This window comes from Squalius cephalus, assembly GCF_949319135.1.
Source record: "Squalius cephalus genome assembly, chromosome: 6".
In the NCBI taxonomy this organism is placed as follows: Eukaryota; Metazoa; Chordata; class Actinopteri; order Cypriniformes; family Leuciscidae; genus Squalius; species Squalius cephalus.
The window spans coordinates 44,012,161-44,032,871 of NC_137127.1; the positions used below are offsets into that span (position 1 = coordinate 44,012,161).

General features: G+C 38.4%; 1 protein-coding gene across 2 annotated transcripts; it reads left to right on the forward strand.

The window, feature by feature from the left end:
• The first annotated feature begins 1,760 nt into the window (after positions 1-1,760).
• ap2m1b (adaptor related protein complex 2 subunit mu 1b) lies at positions 1,761-20,361 on the forward strand. Of its 2 annotated transcripts, XM_079874032.1 has the most exons (12): positions 1,761-1,942; positions 4,287-4,401; positions 5,600-5,865; positions 7,902-7,984; positions 9,855-9,990; positions 11,700-11,844; positions 14,233-14,247; positions 15,938-16,057; positions 16,142-16,277; positions 16,380-16,477; positions 17,708-17,819; positions 18,904-20,361. In XM_079874032.1, exons 2-12 carry the CDS (start codon positions 4,328-4,330, stop codon positions 19,036-19,038), a joined length of 1,320 nt encoding a protein of 439 aa, XP_079730158.1. In that variant the 5' UTR covers positions 1,761-1,942; positions 4,287-4,327; the 3' UTR covers positions 19,039-20,361. The 2 variants fall into 2 exon arrangements, with proteins under 2 accessions (XP_079730158.1, XP_079730159.1); XM_079874033.1 differs by lacking the exon at positions 14,233-14,247.
• Positions 20,362-20,711: the final 350 nt, after the last annotated feature.

Here is a 20,711-nt window from a genome sequence, read left to right on the forward strand (position 1 = left end):
ATTAGGTTTTTTTTTTGGCAGCTAACACAAACATTCCCCAGGCATCCACTTGATTTTCTGAGGGCAAACAAGGAGCGATGTTACTGTAAAAAAACATGGGGGCCTGAATTCATTTTGCTCTTAAAAATGTCTTGGATTCCAGAAAGCAGAGAAAGAGGAGGAGCAAAAGCCAGCACAAAATCTGAAAACTTACAGTGCCTGAGAAAATTATATGATCTGTAACCCTTCATTTGATTCAATCACACAGCGAAAAACTCTCATCCAACACACACATCTGGAGTCAAATCCCAGCCAGCAGTCTTCCCAGTTTATTTACACAAACCTTTAATGTTGAAGAAGTACACTAGCATACTTTTAAAAACAGTAATTATGGAAATAATAAACTTTAAAAGAAAGTGTGAACTTAAAATGTATTGCAGTTTAAATTGATATGAAATCCAATTAGGAGTGCCTTTTTGACGCACTTAGAACTTTTCGTATGTAATTTCATAATAACTTCTTCCCCGGTTTCGCAGACAAGGCTTGAGCCTAGTCCCAGACTAAAATGCATGTTTGAGCCGTATTAACTGGAAGCAAGTTGCACTGGCATTTCTTAAAATATGTCACTGCCACTGTTTCGTCTCATGATGCACATCAGTTGTTGTTTTTTTCTAAGGAACGTTTATAAAAGCTTAAATGCCCTAACTGAACTAAGGCCTAATCCTGGCTTAATCTAAGCCCTGTCTGTGAAACCGGGCCATGAAATAATATATTATATTTAAATGTAATATTGAATAACACACTAGAAATCAAAATAAGTGTACTATTTTAAAGCACAACAAGATTATTAAAACAATGATTAAAGAAAAAAGTGCACTTTAAAAAAAACGTTTACTTAAGTGCGTTAAGACAAAAGTGTACTCTCACTTAAGTGAGACTTTTATTTTATTAAAATATTATGTTATCTGTTCAATACAATTAAGCATGCTTATTTTACACAAGGGAATGCACTTAATCTAGTACTTAATTATTTAGATTCTTAAATATTATTTATTTAAACACACACATATAGCGGCCCCCAAAAGCACTGTGATAATTTTGTTTTTGTTTGTTTTATCTACATCTCAAATTACATATGTGGAGTGTCCCTTTAACCTGAATGACCTTATTTTCTTCTGTGGAGGTTGACAACTCACTTAAGGTTGGAGTTCAGCAAATAACATTACCTCAGTCCGCATGAAAGGCATTGCATAGTGAGATGCCCTCAGAATTGACTTTTTAGTAGGCTACGCAACCCTCCATTAAGAAAGAAAGAAAGAAAGAAAGAAAGAAAGAAAGAAAGAAAGAAAGAAAGAAAGAAAAGGATGCGATGCCCAGCCTCGGTAATATCATGAAACCAACGTGTGTGTGCGTGTGTGTCCACAAAGATGTCTAAATCTTGTCCTTGTGGGGACATTTTTTTTGTCCCCATGAGGAAAACAGCTTATAAATCATACGAAGTTATGTTTTTTGAATATGTAAAAATGTAGTAAGTTTTCTGTGATGTGTAAGTTAGGTTTAGGGGATATAATATAGAATTTAGTTTGTGGAAAGTCCCCATAAAATATGAAAGTGTGTGTGTGCGTTAGGGGTAGGGTTAGGGGATAGAATAATAGAATATACAGTTTGTACTGTATAAAAAACATTATGTCTAGGACAGTCCCCACGAAGATGGCCGAAACCGAGTGTGTGTCTGTGTCTGTCTGTCTGTGTGTGTGTGTGGCGCGCGCGTGTCAGCTGACGGCTGCAGAGGGAGGGAGTAGCGGGCGACATCTTGGATTCATGAGTGAACGGTGACCGCATCCTAAAACAGCAAATACTCCCAATAACTCTGAGCTTCGGTCAGAACCGAACACATCTGTCTCTGCTGAGCTGAGCAGTTTCGGTCCGGTCCGGAGGGAGACACCGAGACAGACACGCCGAGGTGAGTGTGTGAGTGTGTGAGTGAGTGAAGACACCGGTCCGGTCAGTCGTGACACAACCGAGCTGGGCTAGTTAGTTAGCTTAACCAGCTAATTAGCCGGAGTCGGGGTGTTTTACGTTATATTCAGTAATGGAAATATGTTAAATGAATAACGTGTATTAATTGGGATCCGTTATTTAAAGAAAACATAATACGTTTAAAATCGTGATGTCTGTGCGTTTGAATGGGAAGAGCTGCGGCTAGCGTCACATAACGTTACCTCTACATTCATCAATTGCGTCTATTTCAGACAAACATTCTACATTAAATAATCAAATCTGTTTTTCATAATAATACTATAATGTGTATACGGAATATACCATATAGTGGACGGAATATGTTTGTTTATTAGTATTTTAGACAGACAGTCCGCAGTGGGCTGGTCTGAGGATCCATCCGCGAACATGATGGATGCGGCACATTATTACATATCGATAAAAATCATTATTGGAAATTATAGAAATATTATAATAGCCAGCATTGCCATGTGAACTCTTCTATTTTTCCATCAGCAGCCATGATGGATGCAATAGAGCTGAGAATGACATCATCATCAAAATATGCATCATATTCTAATGAATATTCTAATATATTCATAAGCACTGTACGTTATCTGTGGTGGTGTCCCAGTAACAATTACTAATGTTGTTGTGTCGAGTGGGTTGTAATCTTGTGTACAAGGACTCACTGTATATTAATATTAATATCACTCATTTTATTCCAGTGGTTACGCCTGCATAATGTGTAGGTTCATTTTGGTGTAGAATCAGAACTGTTATTTTTTTTGTTCAATGGCAGATGAGTGTGTCAGTGACTGGGAAATGTCACTTTAACCCTGTAAGGCCTGACATGAAATAATAGTCAAATATTGAGCCTTTATAAAAGTTTGCATGTTTTGTATCATATTTGATGCATCATGCTTTTATACGTATTATTATGGTATGATATATGAGAATATGGAGCTCACACTCAAGGAGGAGAAAATCACCTTAATTTAATTCAGTGGACAAAAGTGAGGAAAAAATATGCAGTTTGGTGCAAATGTTGGCATTTATATGGCCAAAAAGTAATATGTGTTTTTTTGTTTTTTTTTACAATTATACTAAAACGTATGGAAGCTTGTTTCTGCCACTGAATAAAACATTTTAAAAGATAATTGCGACTTTTTATCTCACAATCTTGCAATTCTGACTTTATTTCTCAGAATTGCGAGATATAAAGTCAGAATTGCGCGAAATAAAGTCGCAATTGCGTGTTATAAAGTCAGAATTGTGAGATATAAAGTCAGAATTGCGTGAAATAAAGTCAGAATTGCGTGTTAGAATTCTGACTTTTTTTCTCGCAATTGCGACTTTATATCACGCAATTCTGACTTTATAACACATAATTGCGAGTTTATATCTCGCAATTCTGACATCTTTTCTCAGAATTGTGAGATATAAACTCACAACTGTGAGATATAAAGTAAATTCTAAGGGGGAAAAAAAGACGGATTTTTTTTTTTTTTTTTTTAACCTCAGAATAGTTTATATCTCACAATTCTGACTTTATTTCACGCAATTCTGACTTTACATCTCGCAATTCTGAGAAATATAGTCAGAATTGCGAGATGTAAACTCGCAATTGTGAGATAAAAAGTCGCAATTATCTCATACAATGTTTTATTCTGTGGTGGAAACAAGCTTCCATAAAAACTTCCCAGCTTTATAATGGGAGTGAATAGCTTTTCAGCGCATCCATCCATCATAAAAGTAAGCCATACGACTCCAGTGGATTAATAAATGCCTTGTGAAGCGAAGCGATGGGTTTTTGTAAGAAGGATATACATATTTAAAAATGTATAAACAATAATCTTCTGGCAACGGTCGTATGCGCGTTCACAAGAGAGTTGAGAGATGATTGCTTGAGGGGGAGTAAATTATGGTGCAATTTTCATTTTTGGTTGAACTATTACTTTAAACACATTCATGCTTTTACATACGATCTGATGAAAGAATATTTGCATTTATGTTGGTGCGGTATGCTCCTTTAGACTGGATTTTTCAGTAGCTTGATTACTATAAGGTGTATAGCCTATTTCAGGTGTTTCTGAGGTGTAAACAGAGAGGATTGTAGGAGCAGCGGATTATTTTTATGGTTGAGGTTTTTTTAAATCTCTTGTTAAGCCTTAAGGGAGAGATTTTTATTTTATTTTATTTTTTTCTATAATTTTTTAATTTAAACTCAAATAATTTTTTTAAAACTCAAAGCATTTGGTCAATTATCTTTCCAGTGATTGACAGCTTGGCTCTGCCTCTTTATTCAGTTTTCCAAAATGGCCCGTGAACACTGAGCAAGACCACCACCATGATCGGAGGACTCTTCATCTACAACCACAAGGGCGAGGTGCTGATCTCCCGTGTCTACCGTGATGACATCGGGTAAGTCAGTGTGGTTTGTGAAATGTGTGTGTGTTTGTGTTTAGAAAATCAACAGGAAGGATATGTGTGCTTGTTCATTTCAGCTCCCATCTTTGTGCTTCTTTAAGCTCCTATCATTTGTTTGGCCTCTGTGGGAATAATGGCACTCCCCCCCCCCCCCCCCCCCATACCCCCATCCCTGTGTTTTCCCCCCACCTGCACCTTCAGTAGGGATATAAAGAAAGAGAGTGCGATCACATAAAGAGGACTTTTAGACCACGGCCTCTGATTGTGTGGAAGTTCCGTTCTGGAATATTCAGGCGATCGTCTAGTCATGGTCTGTTCAGAGGAGGGTTGCTATGGATACATCGCTGCCAACTCGTACTGTCGCAGTGTGTGTGTTCATGCACGCGTGCAGGGCTGTGTGAGAAAGCGAGATCATTCGATGAAGTCGCAGTGCGTGTCCATGTCGAGCATGCCTGGAGGAAAGGGAACTCTGGGATGGAGGAGAGAGGGGATGAAAGCGTGCATGTAGTAAGGCTGTGCGATATTGACAAAAATAATATCTCAATATTTTCTGGGTTTTTGTCGATAACGATGATCAGACGATGTTTTGCTGAGTGTGTTATTGTGCTGGTCAGGTTTAGGACTGCTGTGAACAGCTGAAGTTTTTTGTTGTTATTCATATTCTGTGCAGTGGTTAGTTTGCAGCAGTGATAAAAATACATTTTTCCAATAAGTTTAAATTGATATTTTACCTTTTATCTGCATTTTTACCTTTTATAAGGGAATTTTTTTTTCTTTCCTAATTAAATGTAGCCTAGCCTATGCATCATTTACCATGTCACATTATTACATTTATTCAATAAATTCATTAGAATAATACACTATAGGGCTGTTACCAATCAAATGATATCAGTATGCATAGGAATGATATGCAGAGGAAACACAGAAGCTACATCTGAAGTGGCATTTAGATGTTAACAGACTGTTTAATGCAGCTCAGAGGTCACATAAATGAATTTAACCTGCAGTTACAAATTCATAAATAATGTTTGATGTTTTAAAACATTGATGATATATGATATTATTTTAAAATTGAAAAGATACTTTAATATGAAACTAAAACCACCAGAAGGTGGCGGCAATGAGCGGTTAATGAGCGAATCATTGATTCCTTCAAATGGACTGAAGCACTGTCCCGATGGTCTTTCCGCAGGAGGAATGCGGTGGATGCGTTCCGTGTGAACGTGATCCACGCGCGTCAGCAGGTGCGCTCGCCCGTCACCAACATCGCCCGCACCAGCTTCTTCCACGTCAAGCGCTCCAACATCTGGCTGGCTGCCGTTACCAAGCAGAATGTCAACGCAGCCATGGTGTTCGAGTTCCTCTACAAGATGTGTGACGTCATGACCGCCTATTTCGGCAAGATCAGCGAGGAGAACATCAAGAACAACTTTGTGTTGATCTACGAGCTTCTAGACGGTAAGATGACTCCCTTTTCCATTCAGCAGAATGATCCCTACATTATTATCCTTGCGTGTTGCTTGACTGTGACGTTGGTTTGCTGCAGTTCCCTTCTCAGCCACGAACTCTCCCGCAACTGTTGTGCTGTTGTTTTTTTAGGTTTTGATTTTTATGAAATGTTGATGAGAAAATCAAAGCCTAAAGAAAATACTGCACAGACAGACAGACATCTCCTCTGCTCCCTGAGATACGGATGCTGTTGATTTACATTTGAGCTCAAATCAAGTCACATTTATTTATAGAGTGCTTCAATACAGATTGTTTCACAGCAGCTTCACCGTAATAAACGGGGAAATAACAGTGTCATTTCAAAGTGAATCAATTATGAAACGCCTTCAATTTTAGCTATAAAGCAGCTTTACAGAACTGTGTCATCATGACTGATTATATTGTACCATAACCTTAAAATTCCTTGTGATACCTGATGTTTAAGACTCCATGGCATGGATTGGTGAGCATATTTTTCTTTCCCACTATGACTTTTTTTTTTTTGACAGCCAGTACCTGTTTAAGCTTTACTGCCCTTGCCTTCCCTATAAAACCTCACTTGACAGACTTTACACTGGACGAAAGCAATAATTACACATTTTTAGAATAAATTCCAGCCAGATTGCTGGGAAAGTATATAAAATATAAGCATTAGTGCAATATAATTTAAAGGAACAAAAAGAGGACAAAATTGTCTCTCTTCAACGATTTTGAGTTTTGTTTAAACCGCAGATGTGCGATGGCACGATGTGTGCTCTAGAAACAGCGGTATTCTCCTTGCTTCCAATTCCACACACACACACACACACACACACACACACACACACACACACACACACACACACACACACACACACACACACACACACACACACACACAAACCCTCGAACCTTCCATAAAATAATCTTCTATGAAGTTCGATAAGGTTGAAGCGACTTACAAGGGCAATCGCAGGCTTCTTTTCACAAGAAAAGCTTTGTGAGAGATGCGCGCTTTGCTCAGTTATGATTACAATGGCTGGTCTGGCCTGCCGGCATTTTAGTGTTTTAAATGTAAACCTTAAACCTTCCAGTGTAAGGAGTTAAATGCACTTGCATCTCAAACTGCTTTTATGACGAAATTAATGTAAATACAGTCAGTTATGTCTTAAAGGAATAGTTCACTTTTAAAATGAAAATTCTGTCATCATTTACTTACCCTCATGTTGTTTCAAAGCTGTATGAATTTCTTTCTTCTGCTGAACACAAAGGAAGATATTTAGAAGAATGTCAGTAACCAGACAGTTTTTGGGTCCCATTGACTTCCATAGTATATTTTTTTCCTACTATGGAAGTCAATGGGACCCAAAAACTGTCTGGTTACTGACATTCTTCTAAATATCTTCCTTTGTGTTCAGCAGAAGAAAGAAATTCATACAGCTTTGAAACAACATGAGGGTGAGTATATGATGACAGAATTTTCATTTTAAAAGTGAACTATTCCTTCAAGGGATTTGACAGACAGGAAACAAATCTGTTCATTAGTGTGAATACAGCCTTTTAGATTCCCGCTGTCTGATGTCATTAGTAATAAACAAACAGCAGAAAAGCGGAGAAAGAGAAAAATCACTACTTTTAACTGGAAAACGTTCAGATACTGAAAGATACTTTAAATAGTTTATTTGTTCCTCTTTATTTACTATTTGATTGTATGTTTTGAAGCTATATTTAATTTTTAACATACAATTGTTTTAATTTAATTGATTTTTTTTATTATTTTAAAAAGTACTTATAATTGCATAAGTAATTAAATAAAAAAATGCACAAATAAATTTATGATTTAAAGTCAGTAAACTAATTAAGAAAAAAAAAAAAAAAAGTAGATCAAGAATTGTTTTGGAATCTGGTTGTGACTCCCAGAATCAGAATCGGATCAGATCGTGAGGTGCCGAAAGATCCCCAACAGATGTGCTAACAGGTATTAGTACAACACATACTCACAGCTTTTCTCTTTGGCCTCACTATAGAGATCCTGGATTTTGGGTACCCCCAGAACTCTGAGACCGGAGCCTTAAAGACCTTCATTACTCAACAGGGTATTAAGAGCCAGGTACGTTCTGCTTGACACAGCAGCATATGGCTCGTTTGGTTTTTTAATTTGCTTATGAAAATGGACACCGTTAATGTATCTGTAGCAGGAATGTGGAAACTGAACTGTGTGTTAATGTTTCTGACACCCTCGTCTTCACATCACCGCTCACCACGTGACTGATGACCTGTAACTCACCGCGTCCAGCATCATGTAAGCACAGTTATTCTTTTACAGTTCTAGAGTTCAGTAGTGCCATTTTTTTGTAGGCCAGCCTGGAAGTTAGCATCACTCTGGCTCCCTCAATCAAACCCCAATGGGATTTTTCCATTGGCTTTTGGATTATTGCAGAAAATGACTTGCACGTTATCACACGATTCTTCGTCATCTTCACTGATGAACACAATAGGGATGCTCATAATTAACTGGTTAACTGACAGTAAGAATTTTGACTGATTAATACTCTCGGTTAAATGGTTAAAGACATTTTTCAAGATTTTTTTAAAACGCTTGCTGCATGGTTAAAAAATATGCTATAAATATAAAATTGTGTTTTTTTTGAGAGAGAAACACTCACCACCAGATAATTTGCATAGAAGTCGCATTTTATTATTACATCAATTTAAAATACCGGTAAATAAAATGTAATTTTCCAAGCATTATAAAGACTACAAACATCCCCTCACGTCACAAAAAATTGTTTCAATTTAACGCCATTCAGAACAGAACAAGAATGAAAATTAAACGTCAAGGCAAAACAAATTCAATTAAAGCGAAACTGAAACAGAAACCTGTGTTGGGCTCACATAGACAACCTCGCTCATTCGGAAAGCAAATCCAAATGTTTCCATATTTGCATGTATCTGGATGCAAACTTATTATTTATTTATATAAACTAGGCTTTGAACTTCACTCGTGTTCCAATATCCATGTAAAATCATCCTCGTCTGTCACAAAAATGAACCAAAACTCAGCATATAGCCTACTACTTTTTTTCATTTTGTTAATCTGTTAATTTAAGTGAATTATATTTTGCGCATTTATTATGTATGATTGTACTTTTTCTCTCTTCACAGAAGCGCTGCAGGTGCATGATGTGACGATGTGTGAATCCTCATGCTCTGTTGTTTATGTTGCTGTTAGCGCATTGGAAACTAAACCTCTGGAAAATAGATTTTGTTATTTTAATTCTAATTTAACATAATCTTGTCGGGTTAATGATCTGTTAACGCGCTTCGTTTGTCAGTTAGGGAAAAACTAAATTAACATTCCTAGAATGCAACTTTTATGAAGTTGCAAGAAATCAAATTGCCAGAAGTAAAAAGCCAAACATAGACTATGAACAGACCAAGCCACGGTCACATGACATCACCACCATTAAGCTTCTGGCAACTCTTTATTTAAAAAAACATTCCCTGAAAGGTCGAGTTATAATAGTTTTCTAGGGCCAATTATAAAGACGGGTCTGTGAAAGTGACTTGTGAGTAGATGAGTTTCCTGTTCGATGTGATGACATTTAATGTCCCCGACAATCTCTATAGTCCCATTTAGAAGCTTTAAATAAAATCACAAGGTTGTGTATTTTATGATGTTGAATAAAACATGAAACTATTTTGAGCTTGTGTTCATCACAGACCTTACTTCAGGCGTTTAACCCAAAACCCATTCAACAAACCCAGTGGCTTCAGGACGATGGAGCAAGAAGTGCTAAAATTATAAATTGTTTCCAGGTTTTGGCCTACAAAAGTGTGTCATCCCTGCAGCGCTTTATACCTCACATTTATATTTTCAATGATGTTTGCCCATGACACCTCATAATCTGTAATACACAAATTGTCAGGCTTGTTTTTTTTTTGGCTGTCCTCATGTTTTTCTTGCACGTTCTTCTCAGACGAAAGAGGAGCAGTCTCAGATCACCAGTCAGGTGACTGGACAGATCGGCTGGAGACGTGAAGGCATCAAATATCGCCGAAATGAACTCTTCCTGGATGTACTGGAAAGTGTGAACTTGCTGATGTCCCCGCAGGGTGAGTGTTCCTGTCTTCTACTGCCCAAATAGTTACAGTACATTCATGGTTGAGAATTACAGTACTACTAATTTTACTATCATCCATCTCTGTGTAATGAAACTGCACGTGAATGAGGCGTTTATTAGGGGTGTAAATCGGACAGTTCATCATGATACGATACAATATCGATTCTCTCAGCCAGCGATACGATATTTGCCGATACGATTCGATTCAGGGCTGTATCGATCGATTAATCGATATTTAGATATTATGTTCACACAACCAGTTGCGTTTTTATTAACTCACAAATGCAACCAAAATATATAACATGAACGTTTAATTAAACTCTTTGAAAATTGCTCCCAATTGGGACATTTATAACAGAAGAGGTCATTTGCAAGTACTCCGTTCTTGTTCATTTTCATAAATCATGTTTTTTATTATTACTGTGCATTCCAAGTAATATCAATCAATCTGCAGCTGGGATGTTTTGATTAATAATAATAATAATAACTTAAAAAATACAGGTAAATTACAAAATTAAAGTTAATTGAAAGTATGCTTTAATATGTTAAAAGTTTTTTTAGTTTTTTTAGCAGTGCAAATACATTCACATTTCATCTTTCTGAGTCAAAACAAAACCAAGTAATTGCTATGATAAATAATACAACACTCGGTTACGTTAATCTCCTCAGCTGACATAGACGCCTGACAAACTTTGTTGTTGTGATTAATGTACACGCAATACAGGGAGCTTTTCCCTCACCACTAAACGAGCTGCTTTAGTAAGGGTCCGTGAAAATGTTTCAGCTTTTATTTTACTTTTACGCCCCGAAGAAGATATCACGAGTTCATCAAGTTCATTTAAATTATCCTCGATCACTTTTAGTCCGCTTTGACGAAACTCCTCTTAGTCTTTTCAAAGTGACGTCTGACCGGAATACTGCGCGCTGAGTCACTAAAACGGACTTATCGTGTTGTGTTCACCAACAAGGGTGCGACTGCTTGTCTGTTTCTGCTGTAAAACATGAACTCGCGATGCCTTGACAGCGGACAATACCGGCTTTTGTGCCGACAGACGGTATGGTTGGTGAGTAACGTTAAACGAAAATGTGCGCTTTGGCGGAAGGATGTTACGTGAGAATGTGGAGAGTGTCAAAATAAAGGTGTATATCGATATTTTACGTGTGGAATCGATGCATCGTATCGTTAGACGTTATATTGATGCATCGATCCATATCGTTACACCCCTAGCGTTTATGTAGTGCTGTACTATGTTCTAATGTACATCCAAAGCACTTAACAATCATATCAGAGGTCTCTCCTCAACCACCACCAGTGGATGATGCGACGGCTGCCAGTGCGCTCACCACACCAGATATAGGTGGAGAGAGAGTGATAGAGCCAATTCAGTGGATAGGGATTATTTGGAGGCCGTGATTGATAAAGGCCAATGGAGGGAATTTGGCCAGGACCCCTACTCTTTACAAGAAGTGCCACTGGATATTTTTTAATGACCACAGAGAGTGAGGACCTCGGTTTAACGTCTTATCCGAAGAATGGTGCTTGTTACAGTAAAGTGTCCCTGTCACTAACACCTCTTCCAGCACCACCCTAGTTTTCCCAGGAGGTCTCCCATCCTACTTACCAGGCTCAGCCCTGCTTGGCTTCAGTGGGCATGATAAAGCTGTGGCGATAGTGATTGTATTCTGTGCGTCTGTGTGCAGGTCAGGTGTTGAGCGCCCATGTGTCGGGGCGTGTGGTGATGAAGAGCTACCTGAGTGGAATGCCAGAGTGCAAGTTCGGCATGAACGACAAGATTGTCATCGACAAGCAGGGCAAAGGTGGCACTACTGATGACACAGGCAAGAGGTGAGTTGGATGACACTCGTGTGGAAATATGAGGGCTGCTGTGGTGAGTAAACCGTTGAACAAGAGGTTTTTTTTTTTTTTTACTAATTGCCATATAATGACTCCTCATAAGGTCAGAGTAAAGTGTTCTAAATTTAAATTATAAAAATTGTACTTTTATTTTTTTTTTATTTAATCTAGCATTAGCATCTGTATCTCTATTTCACAAACCTCCTGCAGTTCTAGCATGAGCCCCTAGAGGTTCACAAACCCACATTTGAGAACCTGAGTAAAAAAATAAAAAGTTAATAAGTGACACTGCACTGCTGATTTATTTTTTCATATATTTTTCAATCCCTCTCCTCCAACCACCTGTCAGATAGTTATAGTTTTCAGTCACGTGACTAGCGCAGAGACCTGGAGGATAAAACATTCACAGAATTAGGCCTAGGCCTGTACATTTTTCATTTGTTTCAAGCCATGAACATTTAGATCACCTCTCAGAAACAAAGATATGTGAACAGACTGCAAGTTTTGGGCACTTGCGATCCATATTCAGCTCCTGCTGCAGTATTTCAACCACTAAAAACAGCAGGAAACACTTAATGTGAAAAACACTTACTAAGACGGTGATATTGTAATATCAAATTCAATATACACTTTATTGATGACGCATACTATATACAGGCAAGCACATGAATTCAGAGTATGGCCAAAAAATGGAAAATGCTTAACGTTAAAGGGGGGGTGAAATGCTCATTTTCACTCAATCTCCTGTTAATCTTGAGTACCTACTACCTATAGAGTAATATTGCATCCTTCATATCTCCAAAAAGTCTTTTGTTTTATTATATTAATCAAAGAAAGATAGGGTGTACCGAGTCTTTCCGGAAAAAAACGAGCGGCTGGGGGCGGGCCGTGTGGGCGAAGCTTAGCTGTGCTAACGCACCGAGCTAGTGACAACACACAGAGACATTATTTGTTCAACAGTTACTCACCGTCCGGTTCCAACGCACGACCGCGAACCTTTATCATTGCGACTGCTCGATCCTTAAGCATTAGACGATCTGCAAATCCGTAGATCTGGGCTTTGTTTATAAAACAATCATCGTCGAAATGCAGGGAACAAACAGCTACACAACTCCGTTTATGCTCAGGAAAACAAACTCCATCCACGGGTTCCTTAACGCTGGGTTCTTTGGGAATCTGTGCAGGGTTGTCTTGCCCTGGCAACCAAAAACACACTTCTTTGGTGACATTGACTTCCCAAAAGCCGGGCAGGGCGCTTTGATGGCGAACTGCTTTCACTCTCTTGCTCTGGTCTACGAGTGCGCGCGCGGCCGCGATCTTACCGGAGAAGTGCCCTTAGGACCCATATAAGGAAATTCCGCCCTATCTTACGTAAGACAGAGCCATACTCGAAAAAAACTTTCCGAAACTTGTGACAAACCGGAAGGAGTATTTTTGGAACAAAAATACTCCTTCAAACGTACAACTTAGTTTTTGAAACTTTGTCCATGTTTAGCATGGGAATCCAACTCTTTACCAGTGTAAAAAACTCAGTATGCATGAAATAGCATTTCACCCCCCCTTTAAACTTGAACTGCGTTCATATTTTGGGTTGATCTGCTTACCTGTACTGTAGCATGTTTTATTAATAAGGTGTGTACTGAATTTGGTCCTCTAATATTACTGTCTTAATGCATTAAGCACATTCTTTATCATGGTTTTCTATGGGAAAACTCTTAATATTGGAAGTTAGCGTTCATATGCTTGCCTGTATATAGTACACATCATCAATAAGGTGTGTACTGAGTTAAGTCTTTTGGTCCCACAAACCTGGTGGGAAGTAGAGGAAAGCTAAACCTTTGTTTTGTCCTCCATGTCGGCATTCCTATAAGTGTGTAACATCTAAGAATAGGAACTTTTCACAGTGCATTCAATTCCTGACTTATTAAATCCTGTTGAATGTTTTGTTTTACTTGGAAGTGCATCACTTTGTTGAAGTAAAGCCATTTCATGTCGACTTTAAGGACTAACTAATTTATAGGATATGCTCATATTTTGATTATAGCATCCTTTAGCATAATTTTTGATTAAGTCTAATGAGCACCCAGGAGTACAAAAGTGCCGAAAGTTAAGATATGCCATGAAGTGCAGAACATTTGGACACGATAATTACAGGAAGTCTCACGTGGAGCAAATTCTTTCTCTCTGGTTCCAATATTTTCTGTAGCATACCATCTTAGTCTCTCTCGCCCCCTGTTGCCTTTTATGCTGGTACTGTAGGTATTTGTATCTTTACTGAGGAATGTTTTGTTCTGAGGTGCCGTTTGTTTTAGCCCTTTATTTTTTCCTTTTTTTCCTGTTGATTTGTGTGCCTCTCTCCTCTCTCCCGCTGGACTTCAGTGAGTTGGGAGGCAGGTAGTGTAACTCTCACTCCGGACATCACCTGATCTATCACCTTCACTCAGTCCTGTCTTAGCCGTTTGTCATGCCATCAAACGTCTCAATAAAGATGATCTTTTTGCATGGGATGACACTGCCTTTGCCTCCTGATATGTGAGGAAGTCTGTAAGTGAGGTAACTGTAAGTGAAGGAGCGTAGCTTTTTCTTTAGTTCATTTGTCTCGTCTCATACCGACAGTCTTTCCCCTGTCTTGTTTTACTGAAGAACCTCTTCCCTGAACTGATAGCCACTCTCATTAGAGTCTGTGTTAAAGTCGATATCTTTTCTTGTGACCCCTCAAACGCCTCTGACCACAGCATAATGCTTTATTTCTTCTAATCTGGTATCGGCAAATCACAGACCTTGCAGTTTTGTTGTGGTCACAGTGCTAGAAGCAAACATCCTTCCCAACATAATGGCAGTATAGAAGACATGATGATGTGCATTATGGGTAATAGAGGTTGGCGGTATGACCATTATATTGCATAATCTAATAACTGTATGTATTACAATATACACTACCATTCAAAAGTTTAAGGGTCTGTATGATTTTTTTTTTAAAAGCAATGAATACTTTTGTTCTGCAACGATGCATTAAATTGATCAAATGCGACAGAAAAGACATTTATAATGTTACAAAAGATTTCAAATGCTTTTCTTTTGAACGTTCTGTTTAATCCTGGGGGAAATGCATCACAGTTTCCACAAAATATGAAGCAGCACAACTGTTTTCAACATTTATAATAATAAGAAATGTTTCTTGAGCAGCAAATCTGCATATTAGAATGATTTCTGAAGGATCATGTGACACTGAAGTCTGGAGTAATGATGCTGAAAATTCATGTAATTTATTTTAAAATATATTACAATAGAAAAATATTTATTTTAAATTGTAATAATATTTCACAATATATCTGTTTACTGATTATTTATTAGATTTTTTTTAAATCAAATAAATACAGCCTTGGTGAGCATAAGAGACCTCAAAACTTTTGAAGTGGTAGTGTATTTATTTTTAATGGAAATCAATTAAAAATAGTTATAATACACTTTATTTTACAATGTCCTTGTTACACGCTACATGTATTTACTGTAATTACATGCATGCACCAAACACATGCATACACTGTCAATTAATATTACTCTGTACTTAAATGTAAAATGTGGAGAATAATATTATCTAAAGTACTCTGCAACAAGGACACCTTTAAATAAAGCGTAACCTGGTTTAGATATTGAATAAGACATGTTTTTTTTTTTGATAATTCACTGAATGAAAAATACTTAATCTAATTCATTTTGGATCTTGAAAATGTACTCGGTTATATTATTGTAACAAACTAATGTCACATTATGTGACACAAGTACACAAAACAAATTTGACACATCTTAACACATTTCGACTTGTTTGGGACGCGTCACACTTTGTATTTTCACATTATTCATCACTCATTTTAATACATAAAGTAGCCCTTCTCACCAATAGCCATCTAAATATATGTCTTGCGTTATATCAAAATCTACCAGTTGACTCTTTTCTACCGTCGCACAGTATATACCGTCATGCCGCCCACCCTTAATGAGTAGTGTGTGTGTGTGTGGTCTCTCTGCAGTCTCTGCTCGTTGCTCATTGTTGTGTTTCTCTCCTCTGTGTCCCCTGCTGCAGTGGGAAACAGTCCATTGCGATCGATGACTGCACGTTCCACCAGTGCGTCCGTCTCAGCAAGTTTGACTCCGAGCGCAGTATTAGCTTCATCCCTCCCGACGGAGAGTATGAGCTCATGAGGTCAGTGAAGAGTGTGTGTGCGTGTATGTCTGTGCTGTGTGACACACATCCGCAAGCACACAATGACCAGTGGCTTTGTCTCAGGTACCGCACCACTAAAGACATCATCCTCCCCTTCCGCGTCATCCCATTGGTCCGTGAGGTGGGCCGCACCAAGCTGGAGGTAAAGGTGGTGATCAAGTCCAACTTCAAGCCCTCCCTCCTGGCACAGAAGATAGAGGTGAGACGTACAGCAGAAATGACCTTCATTAGTCTTAAAAAGACCGATGGACGTGCTATATTGGTTGTACATATTGTGTAAATCACGGTTGTGTCTCTACAGGTGCGCATTCCCACTCCACTCAACACCAGTGGGGTTCAGGTCATCTGTATGAAGGGAAAAGCCAAGTACAAAGCCAGTGAGAACGCCATTGTTTGGAAGTACGGCTTGATTTATTTATTTTTTTTATCTCCAGCACTTCTGTATAAGTTCATTACCTTTATTTGCATTTTCATCCGTTTTGGCAAAATTTTTGCCCATTGCAGTTGGTGAGACATTTGTTTCAGTATCTGGCATAAAGTAATCACTACTTGACAAGGTAAACCGGGATCAGGCCATTCTCACATTACCCTCAAAATGTTCAGTTTCACATCCCACTGTTTCATTTTACCCTTCTAACTTAGTGAGTGAGGAACTGATAAAACCAAACTCGCATAAGACTTCTTGCATAAACAACAATTTAATGGAAATAAAAATGGGTTAGATATTAAATAAGACATGTTTTAGGATAATTCAGTGAATGAAAGATACTTAATCTGATTTATTTTCTCGTTATTTGGAACTTGGATATATACTCAATATTGTAACTTATGAATATGTCACATTATGCAACACAAGTACTCAAAACAAATATGACTCTAAATTTTGATTGGATGAGCCACATTTGATGCTGTTGTATTATAGACATTATCAGTTAAAATCTCAATTATTGCACCAAGTTGAGAGGTTTCTTGCCAGTCGTAAACAATGTAAAGTTTGCCTGTGTTGTGTCTGACAACACATTATATTTCAATGTGTGGTTTTAAATCCCACTGTTTAGTTTTAGCTTTCTACTGAGTGAGAATTTGTTAACCAAACTCGCTTCAAGACGTATTAAACTGCTGCAACTGTGAAGGAAAACCTGAGAATAGTGGAGAATTTTAAGTTTGTTTCAGAACCGTAAATCAGGAAAATTATTTTATTTAATCCATCCATCCGCCCGTCCTTTACAATAATAAATAGAATCATTTAAAGCTATTAATTCCAAGGATTGGTACCTGACATATAAATTAAATTGTTATAAATCAAAATTGTCAGTGTCATTGGATGTTGATGAACGTGAGCTTGAAGGGGTGGATTTAAGCGACAAAAGATCCAGTTATGTCATTTTGATCAAAATTATGAGGTTAGTTTTCTTAAAAAAAATTTTATATACATGAATGAATCTTTCACACTCAGGTCTATTTGATGCATTTAGAAAATAAATAGGGTGAATTTACTTCATGCCCACTCTAAAAATACGTATGAGCAACTGGAAAAGCCATGTGAATTTATTGATCAAAAAGGTGTTGAATATCCATGACCTGCGATGTTTTGCATGGAGCTGATGTTTGTTGTTGGTTCTTTTGTAGGATCAAGCGAATGGCTGGTATGAAGGAGTCTCAGATCAGCGCTGAGATTGAGCTGCTACCCACTAATGACAAAAAGAAGTGGGCTCGCCCACCCATCTCAATGAACTTTGAGGTCAGCTTGAGTCCCTGAGGAGCCCTTACTTCTTTCACACATGATGCAGACATTGACTTTAAGCACACCTCTTGTTCAGGATGTTCTGCGATTATTCTACAACAGCATAGTCTCTAAATCTGGATGGATATTTTTGTTCTTGTTTTGTTAAGTGGCACACCAGTTATGCTGAAACAATAGTATACCAGTTTAAAAATGTTTTGGGGTAACACTTTACAAAAATGTATAATTTATGATCATCAGTTATAATATATTTTTTCATAATTTACTAACCTTTTTTAATGTTAGTCAATAAAAATTGGTTCACCGTGCATTAAATAATGTTACCGGATACAAATTTTGATCTTAAAAATCTCTTAGTAAATCCTGAGATAAACTAGCCTGGAAATCCAGACCTAAATCTGAAAGATTAATGGTCTGGCGTCGGCTAATGAAAATCGGCCAGCTTGAGGGGCGGCACCAAGCATGCATTTGAAAATCTCACTGCACGCAATTGGATAACACTACGACCAATCACAACAAGTTATCGCTTAGCTACCAGCGGAGCTAACTGGGAGATTAGACTCTTACCGTATCCGGTCGGCAAAACAGCAAAAACGTCCTTCTTGCAAAGACGATTCGAGCGCCATCTTCTGTTCCTCTTTTAGATAATAATGCAAGTCTAACTCGTTCATTGTAGCGGCCAAAGCCGTTTCAAACAACTGGTGTTCATCCATAGCCATCTTGCAATGTTTACTAATGACTTTGACGTCACAGCGCTGTCGTCAACTCGCCTCTGGCCCGCCTATATCAGATAACCCGATGTGATTGGTGCAGCTCAGATCGAGGGGCATATTTAATGAGCATCATTACTCGACGCCAGAGTAACTCGCTGAGCAAATTCAACTTGTGCTCTCGCGAGAACTCTGGATTTCCAGGGTAGAGATAAACATGGATGATGAAAAATACTTCTACATATATTACCAAATGAAACCTTATTGTAAAATGTCATCGTGTTTTGTTTAGAAATGTCTTTAGATGGATGATTTTCTTTAGGCAGTCTCTGTTTAACTAAGCTAAGTGTGAATTTTCTGTCTCCTTCCAGGTACCGTTTGCTCCATCAGGACTGAAAGTGCGCTACCTGAAGGTCTTCGAGCCGAAGCTGAACTACAGCGACCATGATGTCATCAAATGGGTGCGTTACATCGGCCGCAGTGGCATCTATGAGACCCGCTGCTAACAGCAGCCCCTCCGTGAGGAGGGGGGAGAGACGTAGACCAATAGATGGGCGGGATGAACAGAGGACGAGGAGAATGGAGTTATTCATTGTCTCACTCTCCCCTCCCTCCCTTCCTCCCTCAACTTTTTATACGGGGCTCTGTTCACAACGAAAGCATCAACAAAGGGGAACACTAAAAGAACATCTAAAACCTCACAAATCCAAACAAATGTGCCCTTCAGAGTAAAACGTAGTTTATCTGCAATGATTAAAAATAGTTTATCCTCACGAATCATCCCCTCCACTTGCTATGAGATGAGACGTAAACCCCCACTCATTTCTCCTTTCTAATTCTTCCACAACATGCATTCCAGACCCTCAGTCCCCATTGATTCCCAGCTAATGTGGGGCCCTTTTCATCGCGTGATTAGCGCTGAACCTGTGTTCCTGCTCACAGTGTGGCCATTTCCTGCTCCTTAGTCCCTGTCTGCCAATCTGGACCCTGGAAACGTTACCCTTCATCCTTCATTTTTCGTAGTGGTCCCTCCTAAGAGTATTAGTTAGGTATCGTCCACGTTCTTGTTCTCAGTGAATTGGTGTAAATGTTAAGCCAGTGGCCCCACAATGTTCTTGAGCGTTAACTTTCCATTGTCCATAGAAATGGCTTTACGTACGCAAGTTACCATTTTGTCTTAATTTTTTTTGTCTCAATATAAAATCATTTTTCAATGTGACCAAAATGAGTTGCGAGGATGTTTGAATTAAAGCAACAAATCATACTAATGCTTAAGTCTGTGCATATACAATACTATATACACTGTAACAAAACCACCACGCCGATTCAGACGAGTTCATTTGGTGTCATATAGCGAGTGGTGTGTACGTGTGTGGGTCAGGGGTCCCCAACATCTCTCAGGGACTTTGCATTTGTGAGCTTAACATTTCTGTCTGTCACACTTTTAACTTTCATCATCTACCACCACTTTGTTTGCTTGACTGAAGTTTACCGGTTGAGTTGGATCGGCGAAATCTCTCCTTGCACTTCAACGTTTCTCCTGAGATTAATTTGCCTGCAAATGCAACTTCAAAAAGATGCTTTTTACTAAATACTTAAGAGGGGGGCTAGAATATTAGGGAGTCCCTCGGATGGTTCCTAGGGATGATCTCTAAACCTCTTTCCTTAGTCTTGATCTAAGGCAGGAGATTTCGGAGATGTCAGAACATATAAACCGTGTCTGCCTTTAAGGTCTTGAACACTGTGCCGGCTCCTTTCATGTGCGTGACAACTCGACTCCGCGGAAGACGCCGGAGGGTTTATCTTAATGCGAAGCCATTTTGGTTGAACAGCACAGAGATGGAAGCACAGTTTAGTCGACAAAAACTAATGTCTGCCCTCGACTATCTACGTTACGTTTTAGACAACACTACAAACCCAACCCTGCAGATTTAAGTGTGCATCATCTTGAACGCTTTGGTCATAAACTTCCACCGTCTGACCTCAGTGTGTTTCAGCTCTGAGAGATGATGAGGCTCCTTTTGCAGTGTATCGTCTTCATTTGGTAACTTTGTGATGTTGTCTCAATCCTAATAAAATGTGTAATCAATTACTCTTAATGGAGTTAGTGGTTTTTTATGTATTATATAAATGTTGTTCCATTTGTATGCCATTTTAAATAAGGTATTCAAGTCTTCTC